A 15,903-nucleotide genomic window follows, 5' to 3' on the forward strand; every position below is an offset into this window, starting at 1 on the left:
CTGGTCACCCTCTGAGGGCTGCCCCTCCTCCACAGTCTCCCACTCTCCCCATCCCCGAAGTCCAGTTTCCCTCACCTCCTTCTCGGACCTCTGAGCTTTTCCCCAGTGTATACAGCCTCCGTGCCTCACTTCCAGTTTTGCTTATCCAAACACGGATCCAGCAACAACCACTACTCTGGCCTCTCCCTTCATCTCACACGACTCGAGACCTGCAGGAGCCCAACTCAGATGACAGAGAACTGCAGGAGACGCCCCAAAAGGTGGCCAGTGTGAACAAACCCCATGCCTCAGGGCGCCCTCAGCACTTACAACCCTGCCATTCTCCTCTGAAGCAGACGCTTGACCTCTGTCCCACACGCACCAGCCTGTCCTTCTCTCCCCTCTGTCACTGACCTGCCAGGGACACTAGCCTGCACGCGGCCATCTCCTCCCCAACTTCTGGCCGCACCCCTACAAACCCGTTCACAGCGAGCCGCAGACTCCAAGCCCCCGTCTCCCCGCTCCCTCGCCGCCTCCGCCTCCCGGAGCCATCGCACGCGGGCTCCCCAGCTTCCCCTCGCCCCGGGCTCTCCCCATCACGCGCCAGCTCCGTCCTCCTCCTGGCTGCCTCGCTGCCGCCAGTCTGCACAGCGGCCCGGCTCTCGGTCCCGCCGGCCTGCCCTCTGCATCGCCTCCCGGCTCGCTGTTCGGCCGCCGCGCCGCGGGCCCCTAAGGGCAGCAGCGAACTCAGCCGGCGCGCCCAGCCGCGCCCGCGTCCACACGGCGCAGCCCCGGACGACTGCGCGGCCGCGGAGCGCGGATCCCCGCGGAACCCGGCACCGAACGCCCTGGCTCCGCCCGCAGCCCCGGCCGCGCCGCCCGCCCCCGGGCGCGATTGGCCGCTCCCGCCCGGCTTGTCGCGCGCTGATTGGTCGGCGCGAGGGTCGGTCAGGCCGGGCGCCGCGGCGGCGGCGGCGGAGGAGAAGGGAGCCAGACCGGAAGGGTCCGAGCGCCCCGGCGCCCCTCACACCCACTGCGGCGGCGGCGGCGGCGGCGGCGGCGGCGGGGCGGAGCGGAGCGGGGCGGGGCGGCGCGGCCGGCCGAGCCGCGGGCAGCGGAGCCGCGAGGCCAGCGCGCAGCGCCGCCAGTCCGCCCGCCGGCCCTCTCCCCCTGGCGCGGCGGCGGGGAGGCGAGGTGAGCCCCGCGGGCGGGCTAGGCCGGGCGGGGACTGCTCAGGCCGAGCCCCGTCGGGGAAGGGCGGCGGGAGGGCCGCGCCACCGGGGTCTGCGGGGGCGGGGGCGCGGGCCGGGTTCTGCGGGGCCGACCGGGGGCTGCGCGGTGCTGGCGACCCCGGCCGCCGCCCCTTGCCCTCCGGACTGCCGCAGTCACCCGCTCCCGCCCGGCTGTCATTGGCCCGGAGCTGCGGGCCGGCTCCCCGGTCTGGCCCCGGCAGACCTGCCTTGGGGTCTGCAGGCGCCACCCCTCCCGATTGTTTGGCACGCAGCTGCACACCCGCTCCCGGATGCTCCAGAAGCCTGGGGTCTGGTTCCCGCGACCTTGGCTGAGGCACTGACTTTCGCTGTTCCTCGGTGTTTCCCTCGGGAAAGTGGGGGAAATGTCTCCCCTTTTGGGCAGGGTTGTTGTCCAGCTGTATGAATCTCTGTGAAAGCGCCTGGTCAGGAGCCCAGTGCACATTTGTGGAAAATTGAGCGGGATACTGCCCCTGGCTGGTGTGAGTGTGCGAGGAGCCCCCTCCCCATCCGCCCAGAATCCCCCATCCTCGCGCTCTTCCAGTGCCTCGTCATTGCACACTCAGTCCCCAGCAACGCCAGAGCGGGCCCTGCCCACCACCACCGCTCCCTCCAACCCAGAGCACTGCTCTCGTATCCTGCCCATCTTACCTGCCTTGAATGTGCTGCCCTACATACCTCAGGACCTTTGCACTTGCTGTTTCCAATGATTGGCATTGTCTCTGGGATCTTTGTGCAGCTGGCTCCTTCTGGTCCTTATTCTGGTCAGATATCTCAGTTTACACGAGGCCTTCCTTGACCATCCTTTCCTCCCTTAGTCATTCTATCTCATGTTGTTGAATCTTTTTCCTAGTATCTGGTTTGAAACTATTCTGTTGATTTGTCTGTTTATTTTCAGTCTTTCCCACCAGGATGTAGCTTTATGAAAACAGGTAGTTGTCTGATTTGTCGACTGCTTTATCCCCAGTGCTTAGAAAGCACACAGTAAGTACTCAGTAATGTCAGTTCAATGAATGAATGAATGACCTTGCCCGCCTGTTGCCCCTGCTTTCTCTGTTCATTTAGTGACTTCCGACTAACTTGTGAAAGTTGTATGCAGATGGAAGCTTGCTCTCATTTTGTGAAACATTTTAATATCCTTGACCCCTTTATTTGGTAACTGTCAGCACAAGCTGTGATATAAAATGTTATATTTTTATAATGTTTTAGCTCTAAGTTCCTTCCACACATTTGGGAGACATTTACTGAATTCTGCATTATCTAGGTCAGGCTTTCTACTTGGCCCTGGGGACACAAAGGCAGTAGCAACAGGGTCCCTTCCTCCAGAGAGCCCAAGAGCCCAAGTGGAGCAGGCAGATGTATAGACAGTGGCGGGACAGCTTGTTGTTGAGGTAGAGGAGGGGCTGTGCCATGGCATTGTGGAGGAAATGAGGGGCCTTGAGTGGTGATGAGAAATTTGTTGGAGGGGAGCAAGCAGTGGGAAAGGGCAGGGGCAGGGCAAAGGAACGACTTTTGCCCGATGTAGGGTGAGGGGTCAGCATGCAGGGTAAGGTGTAAGGTAACTCAGTGGGGACCCTGGAGAATCAGACCCAGCTCACCCAGGAATGTTTTGAAAGTCAGAACTCGACGTTTACATTTATACTGTTTTGATTTTTAAATGTTGGCAGCAGCTAATTTAAAAATGTTTTAAATGCTGTGAGCTAGGTAAAATACAGACCTTATTCAGCTTGGTTGCAGAATTGTTGACCTCCAGGGCAGGTTGTGTGGGAGGAAAGAGTTGGAATGAGCTGGAAAGGTAACCCAAGGCCAGGAGAGGTAGGCCCTTTTCTGCCAGGTACTCTCATTTAATTGTCACTGAGCTCTGGGAAAGGAACTTTGGAACCTATCTCTGCAGATGAGGAAACAGAGGCTCCCAGAGTTTCAGCACTCTGTTTCAGAGCAAGCAGCTGGAAAGTGAAATTTGAACCTAGGTCTCCCCAGATAAGCATTCTTTCCTGGGTCCCTCAGCTCTGAGTCTTCTCTTCTGGTTCTTACTTTGTTCTGGAAGAACAACATCCAGTCTAGATAATGTTTTCCTTCGTCTTCATTTAACCCTCCTTTTTTCCCTCCCTTCAAAAGGATCCTGCAGGGTTAGAAAAGAATCCTATTTTGGCATAGTTTTCTCTGAAGAGCTTTGATTCTCCTGAGAATTTTAATTTTCAGTGTGTCAGGACTTTAAATAATTTGTTGACAGATTAAAATGTGTTTATTTGCCCCCCGCCCCCGAAATAAATGTTAGAGGCTACACCTCCATTTGTCTATTTAAAATAAAACCTTAATTTTCTGGATAAAGAAAAGTGTCAGATGAAGCAATTAATAGTGAGTAAACCAATTGTTTTCATGATGCATAAGATAAAACAAAATCACATTTTTTCTTAACATTATTGATTTGGCAGTGGGGCAGCTATTTTTAATCTCAGTGTGTAGTTACACTTCACTCCTGGTTAAGAAGGTGACATTTTTACATAATTTTCTTAAGAATAATTGCATTTGTACTTGGCCTTTTGTGATTGTATGAGCTAGTTTCACTGTCAGTCTTTATTATCACTGTTTATTATGAGGACTTTCAAACGTATACAGAAGTGAACAGAATAGTATCCAGCTTCAACAGTTATCAACTCCTGGCCAGCGTCATCCACACACCCTCACCCCCATATTATTTTCAAGCAAATCCTGTCATGTCGTTTCATCCGTAAGTTTTTCTGTGTATCTCTAAAAAATAAGAATTGCTTTAAACTTGGAAAGCCGCAATTCCTTAGTATCATCAGATAGCCAGCCCGTAGTCAAATCTCCAATTATCTCATGACTTTTATGGTTTCTTTAATAGTTTCTTTATTGGAACCAGGATCCAGATAAGGTCCATACCTTGTCATCGGTTGCTGTGTCTTTTAAGTTTCCCCCTTCTATTTCTTTTAAGGGGGGAAAAAAGAATTACCCCCTCTCTTTCTGTTTTTTGTTTTCCCTGTTTTATTTGTTGAAGCAAGAGCATTTCCATTACTGAGATTTACTGATTGCCTCTTTGCAGTGTAATGTCTTGTGTTTTTCTGTATTTCCTGAAAATTTGTCGTTGGACCTAGACAAGGCTTGATCGGATTCAGGATGCCTTCCGGGTGGGGTGCCCTCTTCCTCTAGTGGCAGGTGGGCTGGTTGGCTCACACTGTGATGTGAGGGGCTGCTGGCACTGATTCATTAGGAGGGCGTGTTACTGGGCGGGGTGGGGAGGTGATTTTGTATGTCTTTTGCCCAGTAAGAACTTTTATTTTTTTTTAAAGAACTATGGATCTTTTTAGATTTTATATCAGCCTTTGGATTACCAGTTAAAACTTTTTTAACTAGCTCCTCAAATCCTCTTTGGAAAACGTTGGGATGTAAATTAATAGCTATAAAAGTAACGAGGAAGAGCAGTCCCGTTTTAACATAGGACTTCCTTACAGCCAAGTGTTCACTCAATATTTGAAGGGGAAATTCAACACATTTTATTTTATTCCATTTGACTTTTTTGTTTTGGGGCCCTATAAAACATTCTACTCCTTTTCCCCCTAGCTAATTTTACCTTAGTATCTTTCTTAACCAAAAACTACATAATCTAAAACATTTCAGGGATAGTAAAAATAGATTCTAAGGATGTATGAATTACTAATGAGGTAATTCTTTTTTTCCCCCTTGAAAGCAAGACATCAATATTAACTGTCTTTGTGTTAAATAGGTTCTTGCCTGTTTTGAAGCTGTAATTTGAAGTATTTCTGTAACTGAATTATTTGGCTATTAGGAGAATGAACAGTATGAAAACCACCTGTTAGTTTGTCTTTCCATGGGCCAGGGTAGCAAGAACTTGGGGGTTTGTTTAAAAAATATTTAATTTTTTTAGACCAATTTGTTTAAAGAACACATCTCCACTGCCCTTCAGTGAAGCTAGAGAAAGAATAATCGGTGATGATTGCTTTTAAAATAACGCCTTTTCCTTTAAAAAGTATGTATACACATATATTTCTGCAGAACTGTAAATGATTTAATTTGTTAGACTAAATATTGGATATTGGAACTCATGCTGCTACTGGTTTGATTTTAGCACATGTAGGCATGAGGGTGCCACACCAGATTATAAATCCCCCATGTCTGATTCTGGAATCAGATGTGTTTCACCAACTCATAACTCTCAGAAACATAGCTACTGTTAAATGTTGTGAAGCAGATCTCTTCAAAAACTTTCCTGAAACATCATCTGCCTGCCACACCCTAAAATGAAGAGTAAATTCTGTACATTGCCTTCTGGCTGTTGTGTTTTTCACTGGGGTGCTCACCTCCATCAAACATGCTGTCGGCTTGTGCCCTTGCCAGATTTCAGTTCACATTTTCAGAATGCAAACATTTGTTTTGGATAAGTAGGATGGGTGTGGTCATATCTGTCCTAAGATCAGCTGACACCGAGACCTTGCCCTGCACTGGGCACTGTCCGGCTGTCATCCTGTGAGGTTGTTTCTGAGCTCCTCCCCGTTCTGCAGATAAGTGTAGCCGCTCGCCAAGGTCACTCACCCAGACAGCGGCAGCCCCACTGCCCTCTGACTCCAGAGGCCTGATCTTACGCGCTGCACCAAGCTGCCTTACCCCATGTATCTCCCACTTAGTTTTGCCTTCACAGGTGTTTACTGGGCACCCCTGTGTAATTATAGAGAGTTAAGAAATGGATCAGACCCATCTTCTGCCCGTAAGGGGCTCTTACAGTAGAAGTAGAGACTGACTTGCAATGCAGATGAACATACATTGTGGTGCCAAAAAGATGGGGCGTATTGGGCACCGTTTGAAGGGAAGGCCCGTGGAGGAGAACTGGGAGGAGAAGCAGGCACTTGGGTTAGATTTTGGAGGGTGAAGTTTGGCCAGGAGAGCAGAAGGGAGGGGGAAGTCATTTCAGGCAGATGGAACAGCTCAGGCAGAGACCTGAAGGTGTGCAGGGGCCAGCATCTGCTGCTCCCAGGCGGTCTGGTACTACCCTGGAGTGACTAGCAGCGCTCCTCTGCTGTTCTGAGGATTTGAATTTTACTCTCAAGGCAGTCAGTCACTGCTGAAGGAATTTCAACACAGAACAGTGTGATCGCTGCGTATTTTCAACAACTCTTTCAATTCCTTATTTTGAAATAATTATGGATTCACAAGAAAGTACAGAAATAGCACAAAGAGGTCCCACACACCCTTCACCCCGCCTCCCCCAGTGGCTGTATATTTGCATGACTGTAGTGCAGGATCAGAACCAGGCAGTTAGCCCTGCTGCGATCTTTGTGCAGTTCTGTGTCATTTTATCACACGTGGAGGTCCATATAACCACCACCATCGCCACCAAGATGCAGACCGGTTTCATCATCCCAAAGACCTCCTTGTACCACCCCCTGTAGCCACACCACCTGCCTTGCCCCTCCGCACCATTCATCACCCCTGGCAACCACTTTGACCTTCGGAAATTGGCTTTTATCACTAAAATTTCACAATACCCTCAAGACCTTCCTAAGTGACTGTGTGTATCAGCAGTTCCATCACTTTTATCGCTGGGTGGTATGAACGTGCAGCAGTTTGTCTAACCTTTCACCACTGGAGAACACCTGGAGTGTCTCCAGCTTTGAGCTGACAGATGTAGCTTCTCTGAGCATTCATGTGCGGGTTTGCACGTGCATGTGTCTCTCTTTCTCATTTGGCGCGTGTGCAGTGGTTTGGAGGTATCAGGAATGGAGGCTAGGAGAACACTCAGCTGCTGGTGTGTCCAAGGAGCCGTGAGAAGGCCTTTACTCAGAACACTGGGCATTGGGGCTGGACACGGGGAGACCTGACAGCCCCAGGCGACTGCAAGGGGCCGATGGGAGGAATCCTTGCTGGATCTTCAGGAGCCAGCTGCGGGCCATGCGATAACCAAATACTAGTTATTCTGTATCATGGTACGTACTGAAGCTTAAGAACCCATGTTGTGAAGGATGACCCTGAGATGCTGTGAGATTCTTGGTTATCCAAGAAAGACTAAATTGTTGTGCTAGGCTATTTTCAATAGAAATTAAAGTAGGAAAAAAGAAGAAGAATTTGATTAAAGCTTTCAGTAGCAGGCATTGAAACAAAGAGGGTGATTGTGAAAATCTGCTTTTAAACATAGCAATCAGTTAATTTAAAGATTGCATGCCTGGAGTATTCTGAAGCACTACTGTCCTTAAATGTTTGAGCAGACAGATGACTAAATCTTTTTGTTTTTTACTGAGGTATAGTCTGTTTACAACGTGTCAGTTTCTGCTGTGCAGCACAATTCTTCAGTCATACATGAACATACATATATTCATTTTCATACTCTTTTTCACCATAAGCTACTACAAGATATTGAATATAATTCCCTGTGCTATAAAATATAAACTTGTTTATCTATTTTATATGTATTAGTCAGTATCTGCAAATCTCTAACTCCCAGTTTATCCCTTCCCACCCTCCTCCCCCCTGGTAACTGTAAGAGAAACAATTTTTAAAGCATTTCTTACTCTGTGCTCTAAGCAGGTAAGAATGTTCCTCCTGCCCAGTGTTTATTTAGAGAGTGGGTAGATGTTACTCCAGTATCCTAGAGAGGATTCTGCAGGAGTCCCTAGTCTTGACGAAACAGAGATTTTTGATTAGAGCATTTCATTTAACAAGTGTTCATCAAAGCAGCACGGTAAGTTGTGGGGGCGGTGTGTGTGGACATGAGCCAGATGCCTTCAGCAAAGGCTCGGCCAGTGCCTAACCTCGAGGTGTCCACTCACCACCCTCAGGTCTGCAGGAGCAGAGTGTGTCCTCTTAGAGGCTTTCTCAGTGAATCATTGGTGAACGTCGACATTCCCTTCAGTTTATTGAACAGTGTCGTATGAGAGGGAAGACAGGCCCGCCCTACTTTAGAGGAGCCTCCAGCCCGAGGGAGGGAGGCAGAGGCAGCCCTGCAGAAGCCGAGTGACAGTGCAGCCTGGTGGGCCCTGCGCAGCGCAGAGGCAGCGTTGGGGGGGTGCTGGTCCCACGCTGGGAGCCAGGGTGAGGAGCCAGCACTGGCTGGGGAGGAGGGTTACAGCAGCGACTGCCCTTCAGTATGTTGGTAGTGTGACTGCATGAAGAAATCTTACACTTCTCGATTCGTAAACCGTCTTCTGAAACTCAGTTGAGGTCCATCTTGTTGAAATACAATCTCAAGAGAGTAGATTTCATTAAGAGCGAAATTACATGCTTTCTTGGGTGGCCTTGAGGTTCTTTCTCTTGATCTCATGAAGCCCCAAGCTCGACAGAGGAGGTGGCTTTGACCCCAAGCCCGACAGAGGAGGTGGCTTTGACCCCAAGCTTGACAGAGGAGGTGGTTTTGACCCCAAGCCCGACAGAGGAGGTGGCTTTGACCCAAAGCCCGACAGAGGAGGTGGCTTTGACCCCAGGCTCGACAGAGGAGGTGGCTTTGACCCCAGGCTCGACAGAGGAGGTGGCTTTGACCCCACGCTCGACAGAGGAGGTGGCTTTGACCCCAAGCTCGACAGAGGAGGTGGCTTGGACAGGTTCTCTCTTAGGTGATGTTTTTCTGCCTAGCAAGGGCAACTTATTTTAATTTTAAAATTATTTTAAATCTTGAAGTGAAATTATATTAATTCTTGACCTAATGCTATCATCTATGCCTCAAATGCACAAAAGCTAACCTAGCCCTGTACTGGTCAGGGTGTTGGTTACAGCAGCCATAGCAGAGAGGGCTCCAGAGTTGCTCCACAAGGTTGAGATTAATTTGTGCCAATCTCAGTGTGGGCAGGCAGGCCAGACTGGGGGGCAGCTCTGTGCCACAAGGTCATTCACAACTCTGGCTGGTGAGTGACTCTGCCATCTTCAGCATGTGACTTGCATCTCTGGGTTTATGACCACTGATCCCCGAGCCAGCAGCAGGGAGAAAGACAGATGGGAAAGCAAGCAGCTTCCTGTTAAAAAAATATCTGGAAGTAGCATCCATCACTTCTGCTCACATCCCATCAGCCAGCAGTCGGTCACCTGGCCACACCTGAATGTCAGGAAAGTGGCCAGACGTCGTCTCTTGTTGGGCAGCCTCATGTCCAGCTGGAACAGGATGGCTGCTGCTCCTGAAAGGAAGGGAGGAGCGGATCCTGGAGCAGCCCTGCAGCCTGGGCCCGTCATGCTGTCCTTGGCCACTTCAGGCTTCACCTGCCTGCAGCCGAGCTCCCCAGCTCTGCAGCTAACTCCTGTTCGCCTCTGGCTTTCCCCCACATTTCTCCTCGTCTTCTGCAGGCAAGTCCCATCCATGCTTCCTCCAAGCCATGCATTTCCTTCTTTTCCCCACCTGCCACTTCGGTCAGGTCTCCTTGTCTTGAGTCCAACCCGCTCAAATCCATCCTGTCCTCAGCTTCCCGAGTGACCCCTGCGAAAAGCAAGCCCGAGCCTCTCGTGCCTTGACGCCTCCACAGCCCTCAGGCCCAGGCCCCGATGGCTCCAAGTGGCTTCCAGGGCCAGTGCTGATCTGGTCATGTTTTCTCTGTCCAGTTTTTTAGCCCACTCCCCAACAACGCTGAATCTCAAATGACCTGTCACCCTCAGAAGGCCCCTCCAACTCTCTGCACACGCTGCTTCTCTTCCCCGTGTCCCAGCCTCCATCCTTCTGGGGGGGGTGGGGGGGGCTGTGCTTACATCAGGGTCTCTCCTTGAGTGTACCCCCAGTGTGTGCTCTCTGTAAGCTCAGAACCTAGAGAGCAGGCAACTGCTGTCTGTTCTGGCAAGGGAACTCGTCCACAGTGGTGCTCAAGAAATGCCTTATGAATGGCCAGCACTGCTGGTACATCACAACATGGCAAAGAAGGTGCCGGTTGTGGTGGCTCCCTGCCTCACACCGAGTCTGTCTCTGATCCTTTGCACTTGAGCTCCACTGGTCGAGCGGAGCAGTTCACCATGCCTGAGCACAGTCAGCCTGAGCTCTGTGCCTCTGTTCTCCGTCTCTGGCAAAACCGTCCTGGGCAAAGTCCCCCTCCTCCATGAAGCTCTCCTTGTCTTCTGCACCCCTGCTGGTGGGTGGAACCTCCTCTGCCTTTTGCCTTTGTTTACGTCTTGCTTATGGCCTCACCTCTTTGTGACTTACAGCGTAGGTAACAGACTCATTCCTCACAGTTTCCTCCCAAATAGTGAATGAGGTGCTACTTCAAGACAACTTCCTGGCTGGTCTTGCTATGCCTGCTAAATTAATCACTTCCTTGTACAAAGGTGCCCCATAAATGTTGAGTTGAATTGTCTCAGCCTCTTAAAAACTATAAATTAATCTTTAGAAAAGAATATTCATTCAGATGTCAGTAAAATGGAGTGGCATCGTGAGGAAATATTAGATACCATATTATGGGTCAAATCAGCAGAGGTTTACTGAACGTTCACTCTGTCCCAGGGGCCAGGCCCCCCCGTCCTCCTGTCCTAGGAGTACGAGATGCCACAGTGAGCAAGACAGACCTGCCCTCACCCCCCTAAAGCTTAGGGTCCACTTCGCACAGCAGCATGGCTTGGCCAGCACACTAAGCCTGGGGTCACTCCAGTGTAGCTCGGGGCTGATGCTCCCACCGTGGGTCGTCGTGAGTCACGTGTTAAATCCCTGGCCAGTGCGTAATGGCTTCCAGTCGCAATGATCCTAAAAGCGGTGCCTTAGCCACTGTCCTGAGAATGGTACAAAAGCATGAAGCAAAGGTCAGTTGGAGAAAGTATTCATTTGATTTAAATTCTTCGCTCAGGTTCTTATTATTCAGTTTGTTTCTGTGTTTTATGGAAGTCCTGGACATCATCATGTTGAAATACATATCATCACTCCAGAAAACTCATCGGGTGGGCAGTAGGTTTTAGGTGGTAGAGCAAGCAGGCAGGAGTTTTCTGGAGCTGCAGAATAAAATTCAAATTCTGTGTTTTTAAACCATATAGAATCTTTACCTATCTGATTTTATTCTTGGCTTTTTCATTAAAAAAAAGATGACCAAAATAAAGAGCTTGCTAACTTTGCAATAAGCATTGTCATACAAGAGCCAGGGAGCCAAGGAGAGGTAGCTGCCTGTGTGGGAATCTCAGCCTCTGTCTGAAGCACAGAAAGGCTGCTCTGGGGCTGCCAGTTAATACTCAGGCCTCGTGACTGACATCGTAGTGCCCGTGTCATTGACTGTCGGTTGTGACAGTTCTCTGTCTATGGCTGTCCGTGCTGAAGCCCACTAGTGATGTGAGGAGTGGGCGGCGTGGGCTGGCTCCTCCCGGGCAGGACCACCTCGCACGGCAGGAACACTCTCGTGGGCGTGCACTGCACACACGGGTGTCACCTGGCCTCCAACAGCCTGTTCTTTAACTTCCCACTTTTACAGTCGCTTTAGCCTCAGACTTGCTTCCTGGTTCATCACTTTAACCTGAATCTGTGGACTTAGCAGAAGACTGGCCCATTTGTGCTTCTGCGGGAACTGTAGGCATGTTCCTTTTGCAGCATGCCCAGAGTGCCTACGTCTCGGGTTGAGACAGCTCGGCATAGTCTGGTCTCACAGGAAGCAAGCTAATGAGAATCACGTGTTGGCATGGCCTTGCCACAGCTGGTCAAAGTGTGCACAGTCTTCTCTCCAGAGGTTACTTCCTCATCCAGTTCCTTAAAATGTGATCATGCAGGGCCTCCAGGTGCCTTCCTTTCGTGGTAGTCTCGTACCATTAAAATGTCTTTGCATTTTTTGTGTGTGTCGCTGAAGTTCAGAACTTGGTCTGAGTATATCCACTTACAGCCACGTTGTCTTACATCCTGATCAATTTGAAACGCCGTTAAGTGAGCCGTGCATGTGTAATTTCAGTAAGAATGCGTGTTCATCCTGTTTTTCTTTCAAGGAACCTGACGGCAGCACCAGCTCTGGGGAATATCACATGACACTGCATCATGAGTGACAGTAAATGCGATGGTCAGTTTTACAGTGTGCAGGTGGCAGACTCGACTTTCTCTGTGCTCAAGCGCTACCAGCAGTTGAAACCGATTGGGTCTGGAGCCCAAGGGATTGTTTGGTAAGTGTGGTCTGTTTCAGTAGCGCGGATTGAGCTTTTGTTGTAATAAAAACTACGTAGAACTGAATCGTCAGGCTTTAGAAACACGGATGATAAAAAGACCCTTTTCTTTGCTATAGGTTTATAAGCTAAATTGAGTCAACCTCTTGCTCTAGGTGTATGTAGTCAGGTTTTAGGATACAAACTCAGATTCTTAGAATGCTGCATAAATTTAAATAGGTAGCAGTTTTTCTTTCTTTCTTTTTTTTTTGTTTTTGTTTTTGTTTTTGTTTTTCTTTTCCATTCCCCCCATCATTGTGATATTAGAGCAATAGGTATGACAGTGAGTTGTACGGGAAATTTGGAGCTTTATTCATTTCTTCATCCCGGCCACCTTTCCCCTCCCCCCCTTTTACTCCCGATCACTCCTGTTCATTTCTAGGCGCCGTCTTGGCAGTGCCTTGCCCTTCATTGGCAGGATGAGGCCAGTCAGTGTCATTATCACCCCATGGATTAACCAGGAAGGGATGCTGTATGAGGGGTTGGGCTGGCCGTCTCTTCCTTGGTGTCTCACTGCAACTATGTGTCCAGCCCAGGACGTCAGAACCGTTGGTCTGACCCTGAACCTTAGTCTCTTGCATGGTAAGACAGTCAGCTGCCGCGACGTCACCGGCCAGCTAAAGGTAAAGTTTTCACGTGTTTTCTAGACTACAGTTATCAGCGCTTCCCAAACGTTTTCTCTCTCAGTTTTCTGGGCAAAACTTTGTCTTCTCTTTTTGGTCAATAAAAACAAGACTGTCTTTGCATCTAAAAGAAACTGTGATGAAGCTAAACATGCAATGATTACAGCCTGTAGGCAGAGGGGCTTCAAGATAAAAGAGAACCTGGATATGCCGGCAGGCAGTGAGTTTCTGTCTCCATTAGAGACGCTGAGTTTAGAGACTGCATCAGTGCTCAGTCACTGATCTGCCTGTTGAAGAGACTTGTGATCAGGGGAGCTAGCTGTTTTCTTTGGCCCGGGCAGTTGGAGGCCCTGGAGCTACGAGGAGATGGCAGTTCAGAGAGAGTCCCAGAAAAACTAACGAGGGAGGAGGAGCTGTTTGGAAGGAATGCCCAGCTTGCTTCTAAGAGAGTGGTGACCTTAACTTTCAGCTGATAGCATGCTGTGTTGGTACTTAAACCCAGTGTGCCAGAAGTTTTAAAGTCAATGTATAGTTCAAATTAGGGTGCTTTGATGTTAATAAAAGTTCTAGACAATAAAACATTCTTTTGATACATAATTCATCTCTTATTTGAAAGTGGGTAGTAATTTGACACAGGTAGTTAAGTAAGACTGATATCAAGGACTCTTAATGTAATAACCACATTAAGAGGCTGACTATAAGTTCATAATTAATTATGAAATGGAAGGCTTTATAAGGGGTAGGCAGTTGAAATTAATGACTTCATTACAATATGGTAAATAACAATAAAGTCACATGCTACTTTCTTTATAAAATGCTGTTTTCAGAGATTAGTTTTGATTCCAGTTTGCATATACGACTTCTCAACTTTGTATTTTAAAGAAATGTTTAATAAGGAAATTATTCACTATGGGTGTGTATTTTTCATTAAAAAATTCTAATTTTGAAATGAAAGCTCCAAATACACTATTATAAGCTGAACCTACTCTGGTAAAAGCAGTGGTAGAATTATAGGATGGAAAGTTATGAATTTTTTCAAAAAATTTAAAAACTGAGTGTCCAGAAATAAATCCATACATCTGTGGCCAGTTGACTTTCAAAAAAAAAAGATGCCAAGATTGTTCAATGGAGAAAAACAATCTCTTCAACAAGTGGTGCTAGGACACCTGGATCTCCACATGTAAAAGAACGAAGCTGCACTCCTACCTCACATCACATAGAAAGTCAGCTCAGAATGGATCAGTAACCTAAATATAAGGGCTGAGCCATAAAGTTCTTAGAAGAAAACAACTGGGGAGAGCTTTATGACTTTGGACTCTCAGAAATGACACCGAAGGCATGAGCAACAACAACAAAAAAATTGGACTTCATCAAAACTGAAACTTTTGTGCCTCAAAGAACACTATCGAGAGAGTGAAAAACAACCTAGAAAATGGGAGAATGTTTGCAGATCATATATCTGATAAGAGTCCAGTATCCAGAATATAAATAATTACTACAACTCAAGCACAAAAAGAAAAACCTAATTAAAAAATAAACAAACAAACAAAAACCAGGCAAAGGACTTGAATGGACGTCTCCCCTGAGAAGACTTACGGCCGGCGAGCACAGGGCAAGGTGCCCGGTGTTGGGCATTTGGGAGATGCAAGTCAAAGCCTCAGTGCAGTACTACCTCACACCCACTAGGGGGCCATAATCATCAAAATGGAAAACTACAAATATTCTCAAGAATGTGAAGAAATTAGAGTCCTCATACATTGCTGGTGAGAACGTGAAACGGGGCAGCCACATATGGAAAACAATTTGATGGTTCCTCAGTGAGTTAAGCTGAGAATTATTACATGGCCCAGTAAGTACTCCTAGATCCACACACAGGAGAGCTAAAGACAGAAGCTCAAGTGAGGCTTGTGTACATGTGCATGTGTTCTAGCAGCACTATTCGCAGTAGCTGAGAGGCAGGGACAACCCCAATGTCCATAAGTAGGTGGCTGGACGCGCAGACTGTGTCACATACATACGTGGAGTATCAGTCACAGAAAGGAATAAAGCTCTGATGTACGCTGCAAGGTGAGTGACTCTCGGAAATACTATACTAAGTGAAAGAAGCCAGACGTAGAAGGTGGTATTACTACATGAGTCCGTTTATGGGAAGTATCCAGAGTAGGTGAATCCATAGAGAGAGATGCAGCTTGGTGGTTCAGGGGGGTGAGGGGGAGAGAGGAACGGGGCACAACTGCAAAGTTTTCAACTGCATTTTGGGGTGATGGGAAATCTTTTGGAATTAAATAGAGTTGGTAATTGCACAATACCGTGCATGTGCTAAATGCCACTGAATCGTTCACTTTAAAATGGTTCATTTTATATTTATGTGAATTTCACCTAAATAAAATTTTTTGAAAAAAGTAAACTGAAGGTTACCTTAAGCTAAGGATGTTTGTCATTTTAATGGCAGTTAAACTCTGACGCTGTAGTATCGGATATAGTGTTTTCATGTTACATCATGCATTAACATATGTTGTCCTTTTCTTGCAGTAACTTGACCTGTATATTGACAGAATCTTAACAGTCCTTACCTAACTCTTAATATTTTTATTTAAATAATTTTACGAAAATTTTACTAATGTTTCTAGAAGCGATTTTCACCTCACATACATGTAGGTGCTGAAGTTTTAACATCCTAATTTCGCATCTCACAAATCCCTGTTGCCATAGCCTGAATTTTGATTCTAAGGACAGATCAAAAACTGGGTTTTGCTCTTTCCTGCTCAAGAAAGAAGTCATTACTTTGAACTGATTAAGGTAGCTTTTAACGAGCCTCTGCACAGCTGACGGTTTATGATCTTTGATGTAATTATTCACTTCACTTTGTAACCCAAGTCCGCTACTCATGACCAAATCAAAACCTTTTATTTGGGTTAACTTTCCTGATGCATGAAAAAGAGGTTAGTTAA

General features: G+C 47.8%; 1 protein-coding gene across 3 annotated transcripts in view; it reads left to right on the forward strand.

Annotated features, from left to right (window-relative positions):
- Positions 1–951: 951 nt before the first annotated feature.
- MAPK9 (mitogen-activated protein kinase 9) overlaps positions 952–15,903 on the forward strand; it is a 46,396-nt gene continuing 31,444 nt past the window's right edge. For 2 of the 3 annotated variants that reach the window (XM_072947065.1, XM_072947067.1), the window contains exons 1-2: positions 954–1,173; positions 12,120–12,290. In XM_072947065.1, the coding sequence (XP_072803166.1) occupies positions 12,169–12,290 (122 nt within the window). In that variant the 5' untranslated portion in view covers positions 954–1,173; positions 12,120–12,168. Of the gene's footprint in view, positions 1,174–12,119; positions 12,291–15,903 lie in introns of all 3 variants that reach the window. The other variant, XM_072947066.1, reaches the window with a different exon arrangement.

Source organism: Vicugna pacos, chromosome 22 (assembly GCF_048564905.1).
Source record: "Vicugna pacos chromosome 22, VicPac4, whole genome shotgun sequence".
Taxonomy (NCBI): Eukaryota; Metazoa; Chordata; class Mammalia; order Artiodactyla; family Camelidae; genus Vicugna; species Vicugna pacos.